Source organism: Plutella xylostella, chromosome 7, assembly GCF_932276165.1.
Source record: "Plutella xylostella chromosome 7, ilPluXylo3.1, whole genome shotgun sequence".
Lineage (NCBI taxonomy): Eukaryota > Metazoa > Arthropoda > Insecta > Lepidoptera > Plutellidae > Plutella > Plutella xylostella.
In genome coordinates this window covers 606,437-629,336 of record NC_063987.1, presented here as the reverse complement: position 1 = coordinate 629,336, position 22,900 = coordinate 606,437, and the positions used below count along the sequence as shown (strand labels likewise).

Here is a 22,900-nt window from a genome sequence, read left to right as displayed (position 1 = left end):
AAAAGAGGTAGGTAGGTCCAACTAAAGTAATTTATTGATGGCCTACTGCGAGTAAATTATAATTTTATAAACAGGAAACGTTTTTAATTCAAAACATGTTATACCTACTAATAATGTATATAGAAAATGATAAATAAATGATTAAAAGTATCAATTGTTACTTTTGTTTAAATTCATCAGACCATTTAGAATCGATTTTCGATTCGAGAATCGGATTTTCAGGTTAACGATTCGTTTTGTCACATCCCTAATGGCGTCACAATGACAGCTGTCCAAACGGACTTCTTATATTGTGATGAGTATAGTCATACAATTGAGTATATAGCGTAGCGCCATCCAATAAACGCGCTAGTGATTCAACCAAAAAGGAGATTAAACTAGATGCCTGCGACACATACATGAGAAATGCTTACTGTGCTACTACAAAAAACTTTAAACACAGTTTAACTAGTGTTTAAAACGAAATTTGACAGATTTTGTAGGCGTTTGACAGCGCTAAACATCTGTTAAATACAGTCTAAGTTTTTGTGGTAAGGCCCTTATTGTTTATTTTAAATAACCATCGTTATACTGTGCTCTGAATTAACTGAAAATAAATAAATGAAGTTTTTCATTGAATTATACAACACAGTTGATTAAGATGTCACTTGGGGAGAATCTTTTTTAAGCAACACATAAATTCATTGCATAAGTACCTACCTATAATATTTATTATTTGTTATTCGCCAATTAAAGGTATCACAATAGACGTGTAAAATTGGCGATAAGACCTCCCACCGGAGGCTGCTTAATAGTTAAGATAGCACTTCTATAGTAACAGCTCCAAGCATAAATGTTATGTGACATTGAAATCCGCTAGGGTTGGCCTCTTTGTATAAAATGCAAGGATTATGAACAAGTTAGTATGCAGGTAGGTACAGTTGCATCCATAACTATGCCAATAGGTAGGTATACAGGTAAAGCAAACTTCACAATGGTTTTCATTTTACTATTTTGTACCAGTTTGCACCAATGAAAACTAAACATTACCAAGGTACTCCAAGTTGCAAAACAACCAAATGTTTGTCTGTAAATAGGGGAAGCTCGTGCGCAAACAATCTCTTTGTTATAGAGGTTGACGGTCTGTCACCGCATTATCTAAACGCGACATGAGATACAAATGGAGATACAAATGGAACCTTAAAGGAAAATGTAGGAGTAACCCTGTAAACCTTGAATAATAATGTTTTTCAGGCCTCCACTAAGAAATTACATAGGAAACCCACCTATGCTCAGGCAGCTAGTAGAATAGTAGGTAATAAGCAGTTACCTAAGATGTCACCCACTTCCTTGACAAGGCTTACTACAAGTAGTAGCAATTCAAGCGAGGATTACAGCACAGTTGTATATTCCGATAGGCTTGGCAAGGATTTCGGGCACATGTTGGGTAATCATGTAAATGGAAAAGTTGTTAATTATTGTTACCCAGAACTTACATTCGGACAAATAGTTGAATTGATTTCAGAGAGGTCACACACTGACAAAACAACTATATTTATTATGGTGGGAAATAGTTTAGGGGTGTCAAAGTCTGACATACATAGAAGTTTTGCTATATTAGAAGGCCTTCCTACAAAACATGTATTTGTTTGTGCATTTCCTTACTCATGCACACTGCCTGACAAATGCAATTATATGACATGTAGCCTAAATAAAACAATGTACAATGCATGTTGTAAATCTGATTGTATCAATTTCTTTGATACTAATTTATACATAGATAATTTTAAGTTGACTTGGGACAGTTTATTTTTGTCCTCAAATCAGAAACGACGTCTAGCTACAGAAGTAGCTCATCTTATTAACTCAGTTATAAGCATTATAACGAAGAAAACTTGTGTCCCTATTGACATCGTCAGTAGTAATACTGATAATAGTAATAGTACAGTAGATTTAAATTAGATTCTCAGACAACGGGAGAGCATCATAGCGTTGATATAAAGATTGATTCAGTTCACTGCTCTCTCGGCTCAAAACTATTAAAGGACAAGACATTTAAGAATGAATTTAAAGTGGTACATCAGAATATTCAGAGTCTTTCTTCTAAATTGTTAGAAATAGAACTATTTACGGAAAAATTTAACATTGATTGTTTATGTATCACAGAACATTGGTTAGACGAGAATAAAATGATGTTCCAATTGAAAAATTACAAACTTATAAGCTGTTTTAACAGAAAGTGCAACGAGCATGGCGGGTCACTTATATTTCTTAAAGAAAATTGTAAATGTAAAGAACGAAAGGACATAGTAGCTCTTTCTGTTAAACACCATATAGAAATTTCATGTGCAGAGCTAAACAAGTATATAATAGTATGTACCTACAGGCCACCTACTGGTGATTTCATTACCTTTGAGACTGTCATGGAGGATGTTCTAAGGTTAGCTTCCAATAGTAAAAAGGAAGTAATAGTGTGTGGTGACTTTAATGTTGACCTATTAGGTGACTCTCCTAATGGGTCGAAATTACTGTTACTTTTTAAATCATTTAATCTTTTTAATGTCTTTCTGGAACCAACTAGGATTACATCCACGTCGGCCACTTGTCTAGATAACATATTCTGTAACTGTGAGTTTAAAGACAGTAGTGTGATAAATTGTCTGAGGTCAGACCACAGTGGGCAGACCATTACCTTAGTAAACACTGACAAGACAAATAAAACTAAGGTGAGATGCAGACCGATTACTACAAAGAAAATTGACAATTACTTGAAGAAACTAGACGAAAAACTTCCGAAGGTTAAAGTAGATTGCAATTCTAATGAGATGTATACTAACTTATTTAAGATAATAGCTGATGAGTTTGAGAGTAATTTTGAAACGAAGGAAGTTTTGATAGACAATAAAATTAAATTTTGTGACTGGGCTACAGATGGTATTCGCAAAAGCAGGGTGACATTATATGATCTGTATGAGATGAAAACATTCATACTCCGCCCTGACTTTCAATCTTATGTGAAGAAATATAGCAAAATGTACAAATGTGTCTGTCACTGTGCGAAGACAATTTTTATGAATAACAAGATTAAAGACTCGGCTAACAAATCTAAGGCCATTTGGAATATTATTAATAACGAAACGGGGAAGAATCGAACACGCGAGACTAATTTATCTTTAAAGGTAGGCAATGACATAATAACATCAAATGACGAGGTGGCGAGAGTCTTTGAAGAGTTTTTTACGAACATTCCTTTAGAGACTACTTGCAACCTAGATTCTTCAGCTACATTAGCTGAAACCCTGATGAAGGAGAACGCACCTTCAACCGATAAGGAATTTAAATTCAGATATATAAATACATTAACTATTATAAAAACATTTAAGTCCTTAAATATGAAGAAAACTGAAGACTTGTGGGGAATGTCAGTTAAATTTGTTCTTTCTATTATTAATAAAATCGCCCCAATTTTGGCTAACATTTTTAATAAATGTATCGCTGAAGGTGTGTTCCCAGATCTTATGAAATTGAGTAAAATTATACCTCTGTTCAAGAGTGGGGATATGGAGGACCCTGCAAATTTCAGGCCTGTCTCGGTTCTTCCAGTTTTGAGTAAAATATTTGAGAGGATCATACTCAGTCAGATGCTTTTGCATTTCAATGAAGCTCGATTGTTTCATAGCCAGCAGTATGGTTTTACAAAAGGCAAATCAACAACTGATGCCGGTACTGCGTTAATTAAGCACATATTTGACGCCTGGGAAGACCATCACGATGCTATTGGAGTCTTCTGTGATCTGTCGAAGGCGTTTGATTGTGTAGACCATCAGACTTTAATTTCGAAACTGAGATACTATGGAATAGGAGGAAAGGCTTTAGATTTGATAGCTTCATATTTAGACAAGAGGCAACAAAGGGTCGATATTAATAATACTAAATCACAGGGGGCTCATGTAAAGATAGGCGTCCCTCAAGGATCTATTCTAGGACCATTTTTATTCCTCATTTATATTAATGACTTGCCTTTTATGGTTGAAAAATTGACTAATATAGTTTTATTTGCTGACGATACTTCTTTGCTTTTTAAAGTTAAAAGAAGTGAAAATATTTTTTTATGAAATTAATTCTATTCTATCTGACATACACGATTGGTTTACCGTAAATAATCTTTTATTGAATTCTAAGAAAACGAAATGTATTAAATTTACACTGCCGAATGTTAGACAATGCGATACTAACATTATTCTAGATGGGAATAAATTGGACCTAGTTAATGATACTGTCTTTCTTGGTATGACTATAGATTCAAAGTTACAATGGGGACCTCACATTGCCAAATTGGCTGGAAGGTTGAGCTCGGCAGCTTTTGCTGTACGGAAAATTAGACAACTGACCGACGTTGAAACCGCCAGATTAGTTTACTTTAGTTATTTCCACAGCTTATTGTCGTATGGCATTTTGCTTTGGGGTAGAGCCGCTGATATTGAGACTATATTTGTATTACAGAAAAGAGCCATCCGCTCTATATACAAACTTGGTTCCAGGGATTCATTGAGAGAACTATTTAAAGAAATTAACATCCTTACAGTTCCATGTCAGTTCATTTTTTCCAATTTAATGTATGTACGAAAGAATATTTCAACTTTTGATACAATTGGCAGTAATCATGACATTAATACTAGGAACAAGCATAAGCTGGCTTTTCCAGCGATGCGTCTGGCGAAAGTTAATAAATCGTTTTTAGGGTACTGTATTAGATTTTATAATAAGCTTCCAGCAGAAGTTGCTCAAATGCCAGAGAATAAGCTTAAGTGTTACATTAAAGAGAAACTCAGTAAAAAAGCTTATTATAAAATTGATGATTACTTAGAGGACGTTAATGCATGGCTGTGATAAGTAGTTAGCTCTGCTCATATTATTATAATAATAATAAGCTTATATGTATTGTATACCAACTAGTTTTAAGTCTTTTTTTGAAAAGATGGCTCAGGAGTTTCTTGCCTCCGTTCTTCTCCTTAGACAGAAAGAGCCCCCCCTTATCCGAACGGAGAGTAATTTGTAAAAATTGACGTTCATCAGAAAATTTTATATTTGTACGATGAATAAAAAATTTTGACTTTGACTTTGACTTTGACTTTGACTTTAATAAAATGCTCATTAAAATTTCAAAAATATCTGCAACATGGAAACCCTGTAAAGTTTTGTAATTCAGGCAGAAGATAAGAGAAAAAAAATATAACCTTTCCATACGCAAATTCTTCACTGCGAAATCAACAACGTTTATTGACCGAGCGCGTAGTAAAAATAGCTTAATAAATCACGTCAGACACGAGATGTGAGTTGTCTAAGCGCATCACAAACAGTAGAGAGCACACACTGATAAGATATGGAGCTACACCTCACGAGGCAGTCTCGGCGGAGCGATGGACAACTTCGGTTACCGCGAGATGACGTGGCCGTCCCCGCAGCAGACGCCCACGCGGCCGCGCTTCCAGCGCAGCAGCAGCCGCTACTCCACCAGGGAACCCGAGGAGTTCCCGCTCAACGATGCCAACGTCGTCTACAGACAGTCCCGCAAGATCGACTTCCTCGAGAGCGACAAGGACCCGGGCAGCCCCATGCCCAATAAAGAGTACATCTTCGTGGGACCCTCTCCTCCGGCCGATGATGCTCCCAACATGTACCAGAGCTTCGACATCCGCGCGCCCGACCCTGAAGCCCGGTTGACTGAGGACGTCGTGCGGCGGTCGGTCTGCGAGCGAGCGCTCACGCTGGGCGCTGGAAGATTCTTCGACGACATTGAATGCGGATTGATCACTGCGCAAAATGTAGAGGAGCAGATTGGCTCAGCGCCAGAAGTTGTTGTGAACCTGACTCTGCTGTGGGCCGCGTTCCTGGGCAAGGACGAGCTGCTGCCAGCTATACTGGACGCCGGCGCCGACATCCACAACTCCGAGCCTCTGGGACTAACTGCACTGCACTTGGCCGCGTACAGCAATGCCACTAAAGCAGCGCTCTATTTACTGTGTCGCGGTGCTGATGTGGATTATGTGCCAAAATACTTTGCCCCGATCCATTGCTCCGCTTTCGGCAATGCTTTGGAAGTAGCTGAGGTGTTGATAGCTAATGGTGCTTCTCTACACGCTGTGGTACAGCGGGCTGGATGTGAAGACAACCTGGTTCACTGTGCAGTGAGAGCCGATGCGGCTGAGTGTATGGAATTGTTCATAGAAAGGGGCGTCGATCCAGCGTATGTGACTTCTGGAGGATTGAACGCTTTACATTTAGCGGCAGACTTGGGAGCCCTACGTTGCCTCTCATATTTGATTAGAGAAACAAAAATCGGTGTAAATGGTATGACAAAACAGAGAGACAAGGAATGCACTGCATTGCATTTGGCTGCGTCCAAAGGAAACACTGAATGTGTCGAGATGCTTCTCATTGAAAATGCCAAAGCTAATACAAGAAACTATCGGGGATTTACTCCTCTTCATCTGGCAGCGATGTGCTCTAGTGTCGAGTGTGTAGAAGTGCTGCTGAGGGACGGCAATGCTGACCCTAACGCTGAAGATGCCGACAAGCGCACTCCGCTGCACGCCGCCATTCGGCCCTCGGAGCGCGCCTGTGATATTATAGACACGCTTATCAGTTGGGGCGCTCAGGTGAACAAAAAAGACGTCTATGGATTCTCACCTCTACACATTGCTGCAATGGACGGAATATCACAGTGTGTTGAAACGCTTATTTACCTTGGAGCTGACGTTATCTCTAAGTCAAAGAGAGGAAACACAGCGCTGAGTGTAATTGCAAGAAAAATGCCCAAGTCCCTCGCAATTTTAAGGCACGACTTAGATTCTGGTATATCACTCAGCCGACAAACTGAGGCGAATGAGGAAGTACAGATAGAATTTGACTTTGGACGGATACTGAAATTTTCATATCCCCGAGAGATAACGTATTTAAACCATTTAGTAGATGAAGGTCAGAAAGATATTTTGTTGCATCCGCTGTGCTCAGCTTTTTTATTTATGAAGTGGCGAAAGATAAGAAAGTTTTATTTAGTGAGGTTGATCTTTTGTTTTCTCTTCGTGTCGTTTTTATCTATGTACGTACTTGCGACTGTTGTGAAAACATGTGATGGAAAGTTCTCTGAAAAATACGGAGTGAAGAATGAATTGTGCCAGAAACAATCGATTCTCGGTGGGTTCCTGGAAGGTAATCCGATTGAGATGGAACGCTGGGTTCTCATATCCATAACGGTGATGGAAATCATCAGAAAGCTGACAGGCATCACTGGATACTCCACATTCAGACAGTACGTCACTACTTTTGAGAACTTGTTGGAATGGTTTGTGCTGCTATCTGTGTTTTCTCTGTACAGTATAAGGAAGGACTACAGTTGGCAGAACCATGTGGGAGGGTACGCCGTGCTCGGCGCTTGGACCAACCTGATGCTGATGATGGGCCAACTGCCCATGTTCGGTGATTATGTAGCCATGTACCAGAAAGTGCTGGCAGAGTTTTTGAAACTGCTTCTAGCTTATGTCTGTCTGCTCCTTGGTTTTACAATATGCTTTTGCGTCGTCTTTCCTAACGAGGAAATGTTTTCAAATCCACTCATGGGCTTCATAACAACGTTATCTATGATGGTGGGCGAGTTAAACCTGAGTATTCTTATAAACGATCCAGTTTTAGACGATCCTCCTTTGACTTTCGAATTATCTTCCCAATTTATCTTCATTCTGTTTCTCATGTTTGTGACTATTATCCTCATGAACTTGCTGGTCGGTATTGCTGTCCATGATATTCAGGGATTGCGGAAAACTGCAGGTCTTTCTAAACTAGTCCGTCAGACTAAACTGATTCTGTTCGTGGAAATGGGCATGTTCAGTGCACTTTTACCGAAATTTCTTCTCAAGTTCCTTTACAGAACCGCCTTAGTATCACCGGAGGCTGGCAAAGTGATCTTGAGTGTGAAACCCTTGAATCCCAGAGAGAACCGTCTGCCCACCGACATTATGATGGCCGCATACGAGCTGGCACAGCTCAACAAAGTGCAGACAGGGAAATCAGTGAGAGAAGTGTTGAAAATAAACAAGTTCTCGAAGCCAAAGAAAGAGAGCCAGACGCCAGACAACAACATCAACGTGGAGATCCGAGGGATGCAGGAGAAGGTGGACCAGACCACGTTCAACTTGAAGAAGATCGACCAGGAGATGCGATACCTGAACACTCTGCTGCTGGAGCAACAGCAGCTTCTCCAGAAGCTGGTGAAGGTGGCGTCAGACCGGCCCGCGCAGTACCTGCCCATAGAGCCAGCGTACCCTGAATCTCCCGTGTTCATCTCTAGTAATTCTTTGGAAAAGTAATGAATTTGTCGTTCGGCTGTGTTTTGTTTTTTTTTTGTTTAGTTTGTTAAGCTAGTTTAGGATTGATCAGGGTTTTGAAACAAAATGTATGTGAATTGTGTAACTACGTAGGCTTTTTAGACACCTTAAAAGAAAATAAATTAACTATAAATCTAATCTAATTAATATTGCTATTTATACAGGTAAATATTATCATAATAAGTTAAATAAGTAACTACTAATTTGTTTTTTGTATTGTTTAAACCAAAATAATACATATTATGTAACTTACTTTTAACTATGTTTTCTATTTTAAAAATAAAAGTTTATTACATATTAACTTAACTTTTAACTACTTTTCAATAAAATACTTAATGTAAGTGTATTTACTTACTATAAAATTATAAGTAGTCTAATGCACCTCTTAAATTACCTCGGTAAATATAAATACAATCAAATATACCTATTATTTACTTCAATCTTGGTTAATTTTCCTTGGTCGCGAGGATCTCTGGGCCTAGTTTTTTTTATTAATACCTAATAAGTACCTACTTAACTATTAAATTTTTATCGTTATCCTACATTTTAAGTCCTAGCTTCATGAGAACCTAGTCAAAGAGGCGCTATCTACAAAGTAACTCTTGCGGGTTATTAAGATAGTAGTTAAGTAGGCAGGTATCATACTTCGTTATTTTGTTCCTTGTATGAAACCAAGGAAAGACATAATATATTTAGTTGCCTACCTAAAGTCTGTTTTTTAATATCAGATACTTACTTAATTGACAAATTCCGAACCGTTCAGAATCTGTCAATTTAGTATCTGGGATTAAAAAACAGACTTTAGGTGGGGACACATTATCGGACGCGGCTTAGTTTTCACGGTGTTTCGGGACGGTTCGTGCCCGATCGTAATCGGACGTCTGAAAGCTGAAGGTCAGTCCAAGGTTACGTCCGATAGCTTGAACAGCGTAGTGTACATTAATTACCTAGATACCTTTAAGTCGCGGCTGACAGCTGGGTCCGTCAGCCGCGGCTGATAATGTGTCTCCACTCCACCTTAAATCTTAGCGTGACCGCAGAATAATGACTAGGCGTGACGTAAAAAAAAGACACAGAATACATTTGTGTAGACACACAATCATTGAGTGGTTAGACCAAAATGACAAATCAAAGTGACGTAACGTAAACTGCTGTCAAACAAACAAACAAAACAAAACATTTTTTTTTCTTGAAAACTCATGAATTTACATAATTATTTACCATGTTACAAATAGTTAAATCAATATTGAACTCATCAAGTGAATCGAGTTCATCGGACGATGATGATATCATTGAAATGGTTATGGGAATAAACGAATCCGAAAATAGTGAAGAAGAAATAAGTGAAGAAGATCTGCCTCCTCCAAAGAAACGCGTAAAGCGTTCTGCTCTGGACTTTGAAAACAAATACTTTGGAGATATACACCGGGTATCTCATTTTACAAAAGTGGATTTTCTTACTCATTTTAAAATTAGCCGGATTTCCTTTGAGGTAACCTATATTCCAAACTAATGTTTAGTTTTGTCTTATTACTGAGTTAAGGTCGATGATAATGATTGATCCTTTCAGGAACTACTCGGCTACATCTCTACTCCACAAGTGACTGCCGGCAGACCGCCAATACCATTAAAGGAGAGCTTACTCATCACAATATGGACACTACAGAACCAGGAAACATTCAAACTTGTAGCACAAAGGTTCCATATCTCTATTGGACACTGCGTCAGGGTATATCATGAAACATGCACCAAGATTTCTAATTTCTCTCATAAATACATTGTTTGGCCGACAGGAGAGGCAAGTAAGAAAAATATTGAACAGTTCTCTAAAGTGGAATGTACACATAAATTACCTAATTTGTTTGGCTGCATCGGAGCTACACATATCAAGACACCTCCATCACAAACTGATGTTACCTACTATGATAAGAATAGAAACCATTCTATAATACTGCAAGCTGTCTGTAATGCTCAAGAAGCATTCTTGAATGTGAATGTTGGATCTCCAGGCTCCTACCCTTACTGCACTGTGTGGGAAAAATCAGGCCTTCATAAAAAGTTACATGAAAACCCTAAATTATTACCCCAAGGAGCTTATATCATTGGTGATAGCTCATACTGTCTGTCTGACTTCATGATGGTACCATTCAAAAAAGGAGACACATCTGTAACAAGGTCTCAAGCAAAAATATTCAATGCAGCAATCACTTCCACAAGATTTGTTGTGTACAAAGCTTTCGGCAGGCTAAAAGGAATATTCAAAAGATTACAGTATCTAAATGTTCTGAAAGTTGATAATGCTAAGTTTATGGTGACTGCAGCTTGTGTTTTGCACAATATTGCACTAGAAGATGGAGTCAGCCATACTGAGGTGGAGCGGCCGTACCTCGACGCCTGCAACATAGATCCAGAGGAACTGGGGATTGAAACTGAGAGTGCCAAGAGCTTTAGACTGAATTTAGTTAAGGAAATGGGATTGTGACTTACATAATATAATATTAATTAAGAATATAAATATTATTTATTAAATTGAATCAGCTTTGCATGTATCTTTCCATATGACTGGAGTAGAACAAGTTGTTGGTTGTAAACTAGACATCATCATAATCATGATATCTCCAGTTAAGGCCTGCACAGTGTTGACTTTGATTCTGTGCTGTCTTTATCCAACTTCATTCTTCCATGCTATACATGATTTTTAAGTATAATCATTTTATATGCTCATAAAATACATATAAAAAACCTGTATAGTCGAAAATAAAACAAGATCATTTTGGGTAGGTATTTGTTGTAAGTTGTAATACTCAACCATCATATCATAATATTACCCTGAATGAAAAGCAGTTCAAACAAGTGTTGCCTGTTTTACAATAAATCTAATAGGATAAATAACAAACATGGTTTCTAAAATTAAAATACTAAATAAAGTAGGACACATTATGTGGGTATGTGATGTCATCCATCATTGCCATAACATAACATAATGTATAAAAAAGATCTACAAGTATCAAATTTAAAATGAACCTCAATAATTAGGAATGTCCTAATTATTATTAATATAGGTAGGTATAAGTTAACTTTTTTTTCATAGTACGGTGGCCTGCGCCTAAAAGTATACAGGCGGAGTTTTAAAAATAGCGATCTCAAGCTCACATGCTGCTCAAGCACATCCACATAAACACCACTGCTACACACATCACACACAACACGTCCCCGGATTTATAACAGATGTAGCTGGTCCCTTCATCATCAGGGATCGCTATTTTAAAAACTCCGCCTGTATACTTTTAGGCGCAGGCCACCGTACACAAAATAAAATCTTTGCCAGTATTTTTGTTACAAAATATTTAGGTTACCTACAAACAAGAGAAACAGATTGAATACCAGTTGGATGTAGGAACATAATTAAAATTAAACCTTGAAATAGTTATATCATCATTTCTTATTTTTCAGTGCTTTGGCTAGCTGCAAGATGGCAGCTATTTCTCTCTCTTTGATCTGTTTCTTTTCTTTCCAAATCCTAGCCTTCAGTTTCATGTTCAAGGCATCATTTTCTGCCCTAATGCGGAGGTATTGTGTTAACCGTAGGTCTCGGGTATACTTCTTGGACTTCCCTGGTGGACTGGGCGGCGGTGACTCTAACATTAACAAATCTTCTTTGAGAAAACGTGAGGTGTCTACACTTTCATCCACTAAGGAGTCTAAACAGTCCATTCCGGGTTCAGGTAATCTAAGTCGTAGCCCCAAATTCTTGTCAAACAGCTGGAAGTATTCCCATTTGACTGTTTCAACACCATATCTACATTCTCTCTGCTTGTTCAGTTTGTATGTGTGCACCAGGTTTCGGTATTTAGCGTCGCACATTTCGGCAGTGATCCCGGGGAATTTCTCACTGAGGGTCACAGCAATGGCATGCCATAAGTCCGACTTCCTTGTCTTTGGAGAGTTGAATAAGTCATTTTTACTAAATCGTAACTTTACCAGATGGTCTATGGCTGGCTTGGACCACTTGAAGCTAGGTGCTCTAGGCTTTATATCAAGATCTATGTCATCTTCTAAAGCCTCAATCTTCCCGTTGCCATCATCGTCACCTATGAAGTGACCATCGCTTTCTAAGGACTCGTATGTTTGACGAGCGAAGTCATTTTTGTAAACTTCATCTGAAAAGGTTAAAATGTTTGAGATTGAGACAGTTTAATTCAGAAATTGGTAGGAAAGTAACTACTTTATTGCTTTTTATAAATAATAATAATGAGCGCAATTATTAAAACTTACCGTTGTTTATCTTATTATAAGTGTCTAGATCAACAGTGACCTCGAATTCGTAGTCTTTATAGCTTAATCGCACAGTATTTGTATCTTCAGTCATTGTTTTAAAAGTTTTCTAAACCAAATCACTATTCCCTCCTTTTTCTAAACTAAACTGCATCAACACTTTGATGAAATTAAGATCGTGGCTGCATGAAATGTTGTACAACGTTAATGTTGAGTTATTCGAAGAAGAAACCACGCAGATGGTGTAATCGGTGGATAACGAAAAAGAAAATGGCGGTCGTTTGATGTTTGATGCATCACAGATTATTGTTGTTGAGCTATACGTGTGTTGCAGACTTGCGTTGAGCGCGGACTCAGAATAAGGAATTCAGATAACTGGATCATTTACGTAAGATGGCTTACATTACAGCATCCACTATTGTCGCCAAAAATAGAAGGAGCATTCGCCGTGGTTAAATTCAGTAGTAAACATTCGTAATAACGGCATCAGTGCAAATATTATTATTTTTACTGGTCCTGCCATCTAGTTCCGTAAGGTTGACTTTTCTCTACCTGCAACTTGGAAGGTTGTCGTTTAGATGGCGCTCGCTGTAGTAGAGTGTGCTCTTGATTATTGCTGGCTTTGTTTTGTACTACAAATGATTGCTAGGCAGAAAGGCTACGCGCTAAAAAGAGTAGGTACAAAATTCAAACCAACAAGTTTAAAAAACTATGGTCATATAGCCAGAGGCGTATTTAAAGATTGCGCGCCCTGGGCTCCTGTAGTTTTCCGCCCCATAAAGGAACGAAAGAAAACTAAAAGAGCAGTCAGTGTAGAGTACCTACCGACCTACATATACAATGTGTTGTTTTTTGAACCCGACAAACTTTAAGAGTGTATTCTACGAGTGATTTCATCGAGAAAACACCCCCATATGTGGGGTCAAATCTCAATATTCTAGAAATGGCGGCCATTTTAAAGTTTTAGATACTTAGTTTTCATAAAAAACCATATCTCAAGATTTAAACGCCTTACGGACATGAAATAAAATGCTTTACCATCTAATCTAGTTTTTTTGACAAAAAAAAACAGCAAAAATTTTCATATACTTGTATAACTTTTAAAATAGCCCCCTTTGATGGTATTTTTATGTATTTAATAAAAAGTATTTGAAATAAGCTAAACAATGATACCAAAACCGTATCACTACGTCGAGGCAGTCAAAAATTACTGAAAGTTCAAAACACACCTAACGGAGCGCCGCAGCTCAGGTAGCAATCCATTGAGTGAAAGAGTTCTGATTGTAAATGAAATCAACTTACATGAGCTCCGTTAGGTGTGTTTTGAACCTTTATTTTTGACTGCCTGTGATAGATTTGCATAGATAATGATATCTTCCGAAAAAAAAAAAACTGGATAGACGAGTACGTTTTAGAACGTTTAGAAATAAACTTGTGCAGGGCGACTGAGTGAAGCAAAAAAAAATATCTTTAGATTTCCTTAAGAAAAATACCGGGCGGATTTTTTTTTACTATTCCACCGGTTCAAAAAAGAACAAAGGCCGGCTTTCATACTTTAAAAAATCCAGCACTGCTCGTCACCAAAATACCTCAGAGTGACCCTGGATAGATCCCTCACGTATATAACCCACTGCCAAAACACCAAGAAGAAAGTCAGCTTCCGAAACAACCTTCTGCGACGGCTTACGTCTACCAGCTGTGGAACTTCTACGAACAAGTAGCTTAGCACTCTGCTTCTCAGCTGCTGAATTTGCCTGCCCCATATGTCAAGATTCCCATTCCTCAGAGCCTGAATACAAAGTCTTAAACCAGTGCGTCCTGCCATCGATGACGTATGGTGCAGAGACGTGGACACTGACGGTAGGACTGGTCCACCGATTTAAAGTCGCTCAGCGTGCTATGGACAGAGCTATGCTTGGGGTTTCTCTGATGGATCGTATCAGAAATGAGGTTATCCGCCGTCAGAGGACTAAGGTTACCGACATAGCTTTCAAAATATGCAAGCTGAAGTGGCAGTGGGCTGGTCATATCGAAGAACCGATGACTGTTGGGGTAGACGAGTTCTCGAGTGGAGACCACGAACAGGCAAACACAGCGTGGGACGCCCTCCTGCCCGCTGGACCGACGACCTTAGGCGGGTAGAGCCGGCAGTGGTTGGATGAGGAAGGCCGAGGACCGAGTGTTGTGGCGCTGTTGGCTGATGATGATGATGATATGGGCAAGATCCGCGCATGCTAGAGAAGTAGATTTTGCTCTTAACGACACAGTTCCTATAGTAACGGGATGCCTCAAACCGACACTGCTCTACAAAGTCTACTCTGTGGCTGGGATAGCACCCCCTAGCATACGGCGAAAATTGGCATGTTCTGTTGAGAAAGCCAAACAAGAATGCTACTCCAGACATACACTTTACTCACATACTGCCGCACCTACCCGCCTTAAGAGCCGTAAAGCGTTTCTAAATAGTGAGGTGTCCTTAACGGATGAAAGCCCACAAAACGCAAGGCTCTGGGAGGAAAAACAGCCCCAGGATCCTCTCCTACCTCTTGGGGAAAAACTTTGGAAGAATCTAAATCGGTTGCGAGCAAATGTAGGCTGCTGCAAGGACAATCTTTGCGAGTGGGGCTACACCGTTGGTACCAACCTATGCGACTGTGGTACCGCCCCCTGACTATTTACTCTCCTGTCCCCTGTGCCCTTCCACCTGTACTCGGGAAGACTTACTCCAGGCCAACCAGAATGCTATCAAAGTTGCTTCTTTTTGGTCTGGAAAAATTTAATATTTCGCATGTTCACTGACACGAAAGAAGAAGTGTAGAGTACCTACATAATATATGTATTAGAACATTGTGGTAATAGATTTGCATACATCGATATAATATCTTCCGAACAAAAAAAAATTATCTATAGACGAGTACATTTTAGAACGTCTAGAAATAAACTTGTGCAAGGCGACTGAGTGAGGCAAAAAAATATCTTTAGATTTCCTTCAAAAAAATACCGAGGCGGAAAAAAATTGACTATTCCACCGGTTCAGAAAAGAAAAAAGGCCGTATTTCTTACTTTAAATCATATTAATTTTATTTTATTTTGGCTCAGGGCTGTTCTAGGCTACGTCCTAAAATATTTTTATATACTTTTTTAATCCTCCAACCTAAAGTCCAAGGGCGGCCTGCCGGCCGCCCTTTGCCGCCTGCCGCCCCGGGCTGTAGCCCTTTTAGCCCTAGGGTAAATACGCCCCTGCATATAGCTCAAGGGAGAGCGCCTTGTCGTTGTCACCAGGCGTCCGCGCTCGTAATACTTAACTGTTAATAAATTAACGTAGGTTTATCAATGAGTTAAAATACTACTTAGTAATAAAAACTTATATTAATTTTTCATTTATTTAAATATTACTTAACTACATATATAGATACATCCTACCTATATTCCTTCCAGCCAAACCCATATTTTAAAATCAACGAAGTACCTAAGCCAATTACGCTTCCTACGTTCGTTTAAATTTAAAGCTACACAACAGGTTATTTTAAATCTAGACATAAATCGTAATTAGTCGGTGCCTTGCCTAGCCTAGGTCTGGATCAATAGCCGGCTCCCGAATATCCCGGCAGGGGACCAAGCGCGCATGCGTGCGCCATCTTGGAAACACAGGGAACATAACCAAAAAACCAGGAGCGGTTTTGGTAAAAATAAAGTATTGATACCTAACTGAGAAGGTTGACCATATTTTTGGAAAATATTTGAAAAATGAGTCCGGACAGGGAAGCTGAAGGTATGTTGCTATTTTGTTTTTGATATTAGGACCAATTTGATTGCCTCACTGACGTCTTTTGTTTGTGTTTTGCTAAGGGTTATGTACCTATCTGTAGCAGCCGGATCGTATAACATGCCGTATTACAAGCTCTCTCACTTCTTTCATTGTTGTAACAAAAGTATATTTTAGGTAGGTACTTATTATATCTGATTTTGCAGACTGTTTCATAATTAACTGTATATAATGTATGTAAGATACCTTGGTACCACCTAATAGGTAGGTACCCTAGACCATTGGCACTCAACCTCAACCATTCAATATTACTTTACCTACTATTTTCAACCATGTTTCAAAACCAGCGCCCATTTTCCATTTGACGTTTTACACTCACGGGCAATGAAAAAGTTCCATTGAGAAAATCACCTAATTACTCCTAAACGGAAAAAACTAACTTAATGACGCCTTCTGCTATATGTATGTACATATAACGGCGCATTAGAATATTACCAAGTAAAAACGTAAATATTTCGGACAAGGTTCCTACAAAATGTTTTAAAAAAATACGGTCATTCGGTGTCTGCATTTTGTAAGTGGAACTGTTTCTTTGCCCGTGAGTGTATATTCGTTCATTTTGTTAGTAGAGGTCCACGGCGAACGTATTTTGGGGTATCTTCCAAAAGGCCTAGCACGGGGCGCAAAACGCGTGCCTCAAGACGTGTCAAAAGTTTTAGAGGAAACCCCAAACTACTTATTTTTGCCGTAGACCCCTCTAAGAAAACGAACGAATATAAAAAGTAAAATCTATGGGCGCCGGTTTCTGAAACATGGCTGCAAATAATAGATAAAGTCATGCTAGGGCTAGGTACCAGCCCACTACCGCTTGTCGTGGGATAGCAGGGAACGATCCTATTCTCCATGTTATAATAACCATTCTCTTACAGCATCCGAGGATATGTTGGAGTCGATCGACGAGCTGAAGGAGCGCCTCTCGTCCATGAAGCGCATGATGGAGGAGCGCAAGCAGGCCGGCGCCGGTACTAAAGACCTCTTTCAAGGTTTATAGCTCCGCTTTTGTCTTTTATTTTTCCGCTTACATCTCGTAATAATCTAGTCAATGAAACACATCATACACAAACATCTAAAACCCAAGACCTGCGATGTTTTAAAACAAAATATGCTCAGCCGGCGATTGAAACCAGGAAATACTTAGTGGTTACGGCATAGTAGTCAGAGTCACTAACCACTACACCATCTAAAGGGCTAGCAGGCTAGCACGGGGCTCAAGACGCACACATCAAGACGTGACTTATGCCACGTCTTGGGCCTCGTGCTAGGCCTTCTGGTGCCTAGATAAATGAATCATTCATCACCATTGTAAATTATGCGTGCTATGATTTATCTACGTCGATATCTGTTTTCTTGATGTGCAAAGAAGCTACCTAATAGTTATGATTAAATAAATGTTTTGGTTGTTTTTAATAAATTTATTGTTATTTCCAGGTCACGCCACAAGTCTTCACGGAACGAATATGATAGACGGAAACTTTCTTAGTATAGTTTTTGGAGGGTCTCTGGTGGTTATACTGAGTGTGTCAATATACGCGTTCTATAACCTTTACCACGCGGTACTAAAGAAATTCCCCTCCCAACATACGGAGCTGTAAATAATCTATTTTACAGTGTACAGTGGAACGCGTGCAGTTTTATGTGACTCTTACGACCTACACGTTAAGGATGTAAATGGGCACCAGCGGTGGCAAAAGAGTCCATGAAAACCAGAGTTAATCAACAATACATAATTTAAATAAGATTAATTATTTATTTAAAATTAGCGAAAGGCATTGATATCTAGCCGAGACAAGTCGGTAGGTAGTTAGTATTAGTTACTCAGTTATTACTGGATTTCTTTGAATAATCTACAACTTAAACTTGAATAAGCTGTGCTTACTTAATCTATCTACCTTAAATTATCTCCTATTTTTCAAAGTAGATTACTTAAGTTATTAAGTACTAACGAATTACTTAAATGTAAAATTATAGTAAGTAAGTACCTACTTCCTCAGATAACTTATTAGATTTTTCATCAGAAATGTAGAAATAAAAAGTGTTGGGTGAGAAATGTGTGAATGAATGACTAATTAGTAATTAGTAGGTAGGTATAATACAACAAATACCTACGATGGAATTTTATCAGTGACCGACTCGACGGAGTTTTACCCAATATAATAAGCATGTACTTATTTATTAATTTTGAATTTCGCTAAGTACCTACCATATTATACATTTTCAACCCATACGTCTGTAACGTATCTAAACCGACATTAAATGTAACTCTTTCATCAGAGATTATACGAACAAGTTTGAAAAACTACTGCCTGTGTTTTATTGGTCTCACTATGTCTTATTAAATCCCTACAAAACTTCTTCTCATAATAAGCTCCTCTGGGGGGTATTCTAGGGAGCGGTGGTAGCTCAGTCGGGTAAGCGCCCGCTTCTCACGCCAGAGATGCGGGTTCGAATCCCGGCGCTGACATGTACCAATGAGTTCTTTTAACTTAAGTACAATGTATATGTCGCAGGCATCTGGTTTAATCTCCTGTTTGATTGAACCGCTAGCCCGTTCATTGGATGACGCTATTCAGTTGTATGACTAGGCCGAACGTTGATTGTACAAGCGTCACAAAACGTCCAACTAGTTAGCGGACTTAAAATCAGTCAGGTGGTGAATAAAACAAATATGGCGTCTAACAGCGAACAGCTGACACAAAAAGCACTTGTATTGTTATTTTTTGGAAATAAATTAGCTTTAAAGTGCCTTATTTATGTTAAAATAGTGTGACAACATGGATTTACCTATTATTACACGGCCGGCGGATAGTTTCAAAGAAAAAATGTGCTGAAACTGGATAATTATGAACAACAATATCAAGGTACGTTTATTACTATTTTTTAGTTAATTTGTGAGATGAGAGCTTTGTAACATAGTCTTTTTGTTGACTCTTGTCTGGTCATGTTCATCCTAACCAGACATTACAAAGTTGCTATACTATATCCCATTTAACGACTTCGCTGAATAACGTTCAGTCAAGACGTTGGACGTTACAGTCAACCACTTGACGAGTTGTTCATTAGTCATTCAACTGAGGAGCGTCATCCAATGAACGGGCTAGCGGTTCAATCAAGCAGGAGATTAAACCAGATGCCTGCGACATATACATACCATCGCTCTTACGGTGAAGGCAGTTTAGACCTTGGGGATTGCACAACGGTTCCTCTCGAGAGAGCCAGGTGCAGGTACTTACACCCCCACAGAGAATAGAATAGAATAAAATAAGGGGGTAGGTACTCTATATGAAGAAAAACGAAGTTTCGTAGCGCTGCTGCGAGAGCAACGACTCTATCTTGAATATCTTGATGTATTAAGAGGAGAGTATACCTTCGCGATTCTAGCGAAATAGGTATTTAGGAAAAGATTTGTCATCACTTGCGCTCTCATGCCCCGGGCACGCGTGCGATAGAGATGCACTCGCAGCACGCGACTGACAAAAGGTACTTTTCTTAATGAAATTCTGGTTTCGGGGGAAAACGTTTTACACTTACTAAATATCAACCAATCTTTTCGATTTTGGTGTCAATCGCTTCAGTCAGCATAATATAGGTTTATAGGTTTCGCTTTTTTAAAAAAAAACTTTGTTATTGTTCAACCAACGGCTTGATTCAACACACAAAAATTACGTTATTTGAGGTGCCTATAAGTTGGAATCTATAAAAAATTTCGAAAAAAGTAAAAGCTATAAACCTAGTTATTCCTTGTGTCAATCACATACTAAAAAATCATGGAGATTGGATGATATTTAGAGGTAGTAAAACGTTTTCTCTTTTTGTATGGACGAGCAAGTGCTATACTCTCCTCTTAAACGTACCGATTGCTTGCGCGACAGCTCTCGTTCGTTAGTGTTTCGCCAGTATACAGTAACCCTCCTGTTACTACTAGCGTTCCTGAACACATGGAACAAGACATACTACGCATTCTCAACCCTCCAACCAAGTACTAAGGTTTATACTTCGATAACATTACGGTGGGATATAAAATTGTTTTGGTACGAAGCTCGCATAAATGCATAGGGAATATTAGACTAATATTTGTCGACTGTTGGGCCACTGTGCGAATGTAGCTACGCTGTATTTAGTGTTGCAGGTTGTATCAGACATAATAAGTGATTAAATGAATGATAAATAAGTAATTTCAGTTTACAGTAGGTACCTACAGGGTGTTGCAAAAAGGGTATACTAAGCCGAAACCTACATGTGCAGCATGATATATCTAACCCTGAAACTGAAATCAGAATTTGAAAATTCGCGAAAAACAGAATTCATTTTCCATAGAAACTTTGTTGGTCACGTGACTTTTTACTATGTTTTTTTTTTTTCGCGAATTTCCAAATTCTGATTTCAGTTTCGGGCTTAGATATACCATGCTGCACATGTAGGTTTCGGCTTAGTATACCAATTTCGCAACACCCTGTATAAGTGCGTATAAGATGCTAGGCTGCTGTATAGAGAGCTTCACCATCAGCCAATAATCATCCGCTGCTGGACATAGGCCTCTCCCAAGGAGCGCCACACCACTCGGCCCTCGGCCTTCCTCATCCAACCACTACCCGCCACCCGCCTAAGATCGTCAGTTCAGCGGGCAGGAGGGCGCCCCACGCTGCGTTTGCCTGTTCGTAATCTCCACTCGAGAACTCGTCTACCCCAACGGTTATCGGTTCTTCGGCAGATATGAACAACCTGCTGCCACTTCAGCTTGCATATTTTGACAGCGATGTCAACCCTAGTCCTCTGACGGATTACCAGAGAGCTTAGCAGTGGCTTAAGGCAAACGTCCACCTTTCAACAACGCATCGCATTCAATTATTACAAGTGCGTCTACTTCATCGGCATTACCGAAGCCGTTTCTTCACTAACGATACCGATAGGAAGACGCTTACCTTTGGAACATTTGATACTTTTAATATGCACTTCACGTCACGATATACTTTTATCATGAAAATGTAAGTAAGTAGAGATATTATCTTCACACCTATTTCATTACATACATACATAATATGCACTCACGACTGTAATCCCGAAGGGGTAGTCAGAGGTGGCTCACAAGCGAGCCACCCACTTTTCGCAGCCGAACCATATCGCCGTTTTGGAATAAGTACAATGTACTTAGGATACACATCTAGAATCTAGATGTGCAGGTTTAATCACGATGATTTCCATCACCGTAAGAGCACGTGGTATTATTGTACTTACTTAAACTCCTTAATTGAAAACACAATTGAAATAATTCATTGGTACAGGCCAGGATTTGAACCCACGGCCTCTTGATTGAGAGGACGAGGCCACCACCGCTCTTCACACCTATTTGCCCTACAAATAAAAAATAATATACAGGTAGGTAGTGTACCTATCTGTACATTGTACAATTTGTACATGGCCTGTAGAGGGCTTATCCATCGACCCCACGTGCTAGGCGCTTTTATTACATAAAGTTGATTTAGGGTCGGCTAAGCATTAGAAAACATATTTCTAATAACCATAACCGTTATTCCATTTTCTTATAATATTTTATAGGAACGTGTATTGTGGGTAGAATAAATAATTGTCAAATAAAATAATATGTATAAAAAATGGAAAAGCTTGTAAGAGTTGTAAGTTAGGATGGATGTTTATTAGGTAGGTATTTACTTACTTTTTCATATGAAAACAACTAAACTATTTTTTATGAAATTTGCCATGTAGTAAGCTCACACCTTGGATTAATTCGTAGCTGCTTCTCCCAGTGCCAATTTTCACCTGAAAGGCTATATATGTTATAAGTAGGATTCGGAGTATTTTTTCATGAGTAAGTAAGTACTTAAGTAATAATGTTGGCGGTCTAATTACTAAGATAAATTTGTACCAGACTACCTCGAAGGAGATTTCATAAAAGAAAATTTGTGCCTTCAAAATCGACATCCCTATCGGTTTAAAAGTCTTCTACTTATCATAATTATATGAGTGAAGGTGTAGATAAGTACCTTAAGTTTTATTAAAAGTGTTTAAAAGAACATACTTAAAAATAATAACTAGGTACCTATTTAGGTCGATAACTACATGGTTGATACTAAAACAGTACATAAAAGTAAAACGCGCGTGTCGATAACGAGATTTGTAAATTGATTGGGACGAGATCTTTAACAAAATATTCATTTTAACAGGATTTTAAAAATAAATAAAAATAAATTTTTGCCCTATTGCTCTAAAGGTTGGACATGAAGTTACGAAGTATTTTATTGTAGGGTATTTATATTATTAAAATATGGTATTTTTGGCAAAGGTAGATAATTAATAAAGACAGAGAAGGCAAGTTGGCGATAATTTATGACAATATAGTATATAATAGAACGGATTTGAAATCCAAGACCCAAAAACAAAAACCTATCTCTGTCTTAAAAAAAAAACCGGCCAAGTGCGA

General features: G+C 38.7%; 4 protein-coding genes across 5 annotated transcripts; 3 read left to right on the top strand and 1 right to left on the bottom strand.

Moving 5' to 3' along the window:
* The first annotated feature begins 5,335 nt into the window (after nucleotides 1–5,335).
* Nucleotides 5,336–8,562, top strand: LOC119690863 (transient receptor potential channel pyrexia). Its single transcript, XM_038106985.2, has one exon. It carries the CDS (start codon nucleotides 5,400–5,402, stop codon nucleotides 8,343–8,345), a length of 2,946 nt encoding a protein of 981 aa, XP_037962913.1. The 5' UTR covers nucleotides 5,336–5,399; the 3' UTR covers nucleotides 8,346–8,562.
* Nucleotides 8,563–9,499: 937 nt separating this feature from the next.
* On the top strand, nucleotides 9,500–11,457 carry LOC119690915 (putative nuclease HARBI1). The gene is made up of 2 exons (XM_011556112.3): nucleotides 9,500–9,855; nucleotides 9,934–11,457. The coding sequence occupies exons 1-2, from the start codon at nucleotides 9,586–9,588 to the stop codon at nucleotides 10,843–10,845; spliced, it is 1,182 nt and encodes a 393-aa protein (XP_011554414.3). The 5' UTR covers nucleotides 9,500–9,585; the 3' UTR covers nucleotides 10,846–11,457.
* Nucleotides 11,458–11,672: 215 nt separating this feature from the next.
* Nucleotides 11,673–12,921, bottom strand: LOC105385693. The gene is made up of 2 exons (XM_011556113.3): nucleotides 12,639–12,921; nucleotides 11,673–12,523 (listed from the first exon to the last, which is right to left on the bottom strand). Exons 1-2 carry the CDS (start codon nucleotides 12,730–12,732, stop codon nucleotides 11,799–11,801), a joined length of 819 nt encoding a protein of 272 aa, XP_011554415.1. The 5' UTR covers nucleotides 12,733–12,921; the 3' UTR covers nucleotides 11,673–11,798.
* A 2,975-nt stretch (nucleotides 12,922–15,896) lies between these two features.
* On the top strand, nucleotides 15,897–18,830 carry LOC119690788. 2 transcript variants are annotated; one of them, XM_038106548.2, is made up of 3 exons: nucleotides 15,897–16,410; nucleotides 17,334–17,426; nucleotides 17,893–18,830. In XM_038106548.2, the coding sequence occupies exons 1-3, from the start codon at nucleotides 16,386–16,388 to the stop codon at nucleotides 18,054–18,056; spliced, it is 282 nt and encodes a 93-aa protein (XP_037962476.1). In that variant the 5' UTR covers nucleotides 15,897–16,385; the 3' UTR covers nucleotides 18,057–18,830. The 2 variants fall into 2 exon arrangements, with proteins under 2 accessions (XP_037962476.1, XP_037962474.1); XM_038106546.2 differs by having other exon boundaries at nucleotides 15,906–16,410; nucleotides 17,334–17,447; nucleotides 17,893–18,826.
* Nucleotides 18,831–22,900: the final 4,070 nt, after the last annotated feature.

What these genes read in the sequence shown, in the direction of transcription:
- LOC119690915 (XM_011556112.3), top strand. Translation starts at nt 9,586, where the DNA reads ATGTTACAAATAGTTAAATCAATATTGAACTCATCAAGTGAATCGAGT. An exon ending in TTAGCCGGATTTCCTTTGAG is followed by an intron (nt 9,856 to 9,933) that starts GTAACCTATATT and finishes TGATCCTTTCAG; the next exon opens with GAACTACTCGGCTACATCTC.
- LOC119690863 (XM_038106985.2), top strand. Translation starts at nt 5,400, where the DNA reads ATGGACAACTTCGGTTACCGCGAGATGACGTGGCCGTCCCCGCAGCAG.
- LOC105385693 (XM_011556113.3), bottom strand. Translation starts at nt 12,732, where the DNA reads ATGACTGAAGATACAAATACTGTGCGATTAAGCTATAAAGACTACGAA. An exon ending in TTATAATAAGATAAACAACG is followed by an intron (nt 12,524 to 12,638) that starts GTAAGTTTTAAT and finishes TAACCTTTTCAG; the next exon opens with ATGAAGTTTACAAAAATGAC.
- LOC119690788 (XM_038106546.2), top strand. Translation starts at nt 16,386, where the DNA reads ATGAGTCCGGACAGGGAAGCTGAAG. An exon ending in TCCGGACAGGGAAGCTGAAG is followed by an intron (nt 16,411 to 17,333) that starts GTATGTTGCTAT and finishes ATTCTCTTACAG; the next exon opens with CATCCGAGGATATGTTGGAG. An exon ending in TACTAAAGACCTCTTTCAAG is followed by an intron (nt 17,448 to 17,892) that starts GTTTATAGCTCC and finishes TGTTATTTCCAG; the next exon opens with GTCACGCCACAAGTCTTCAC.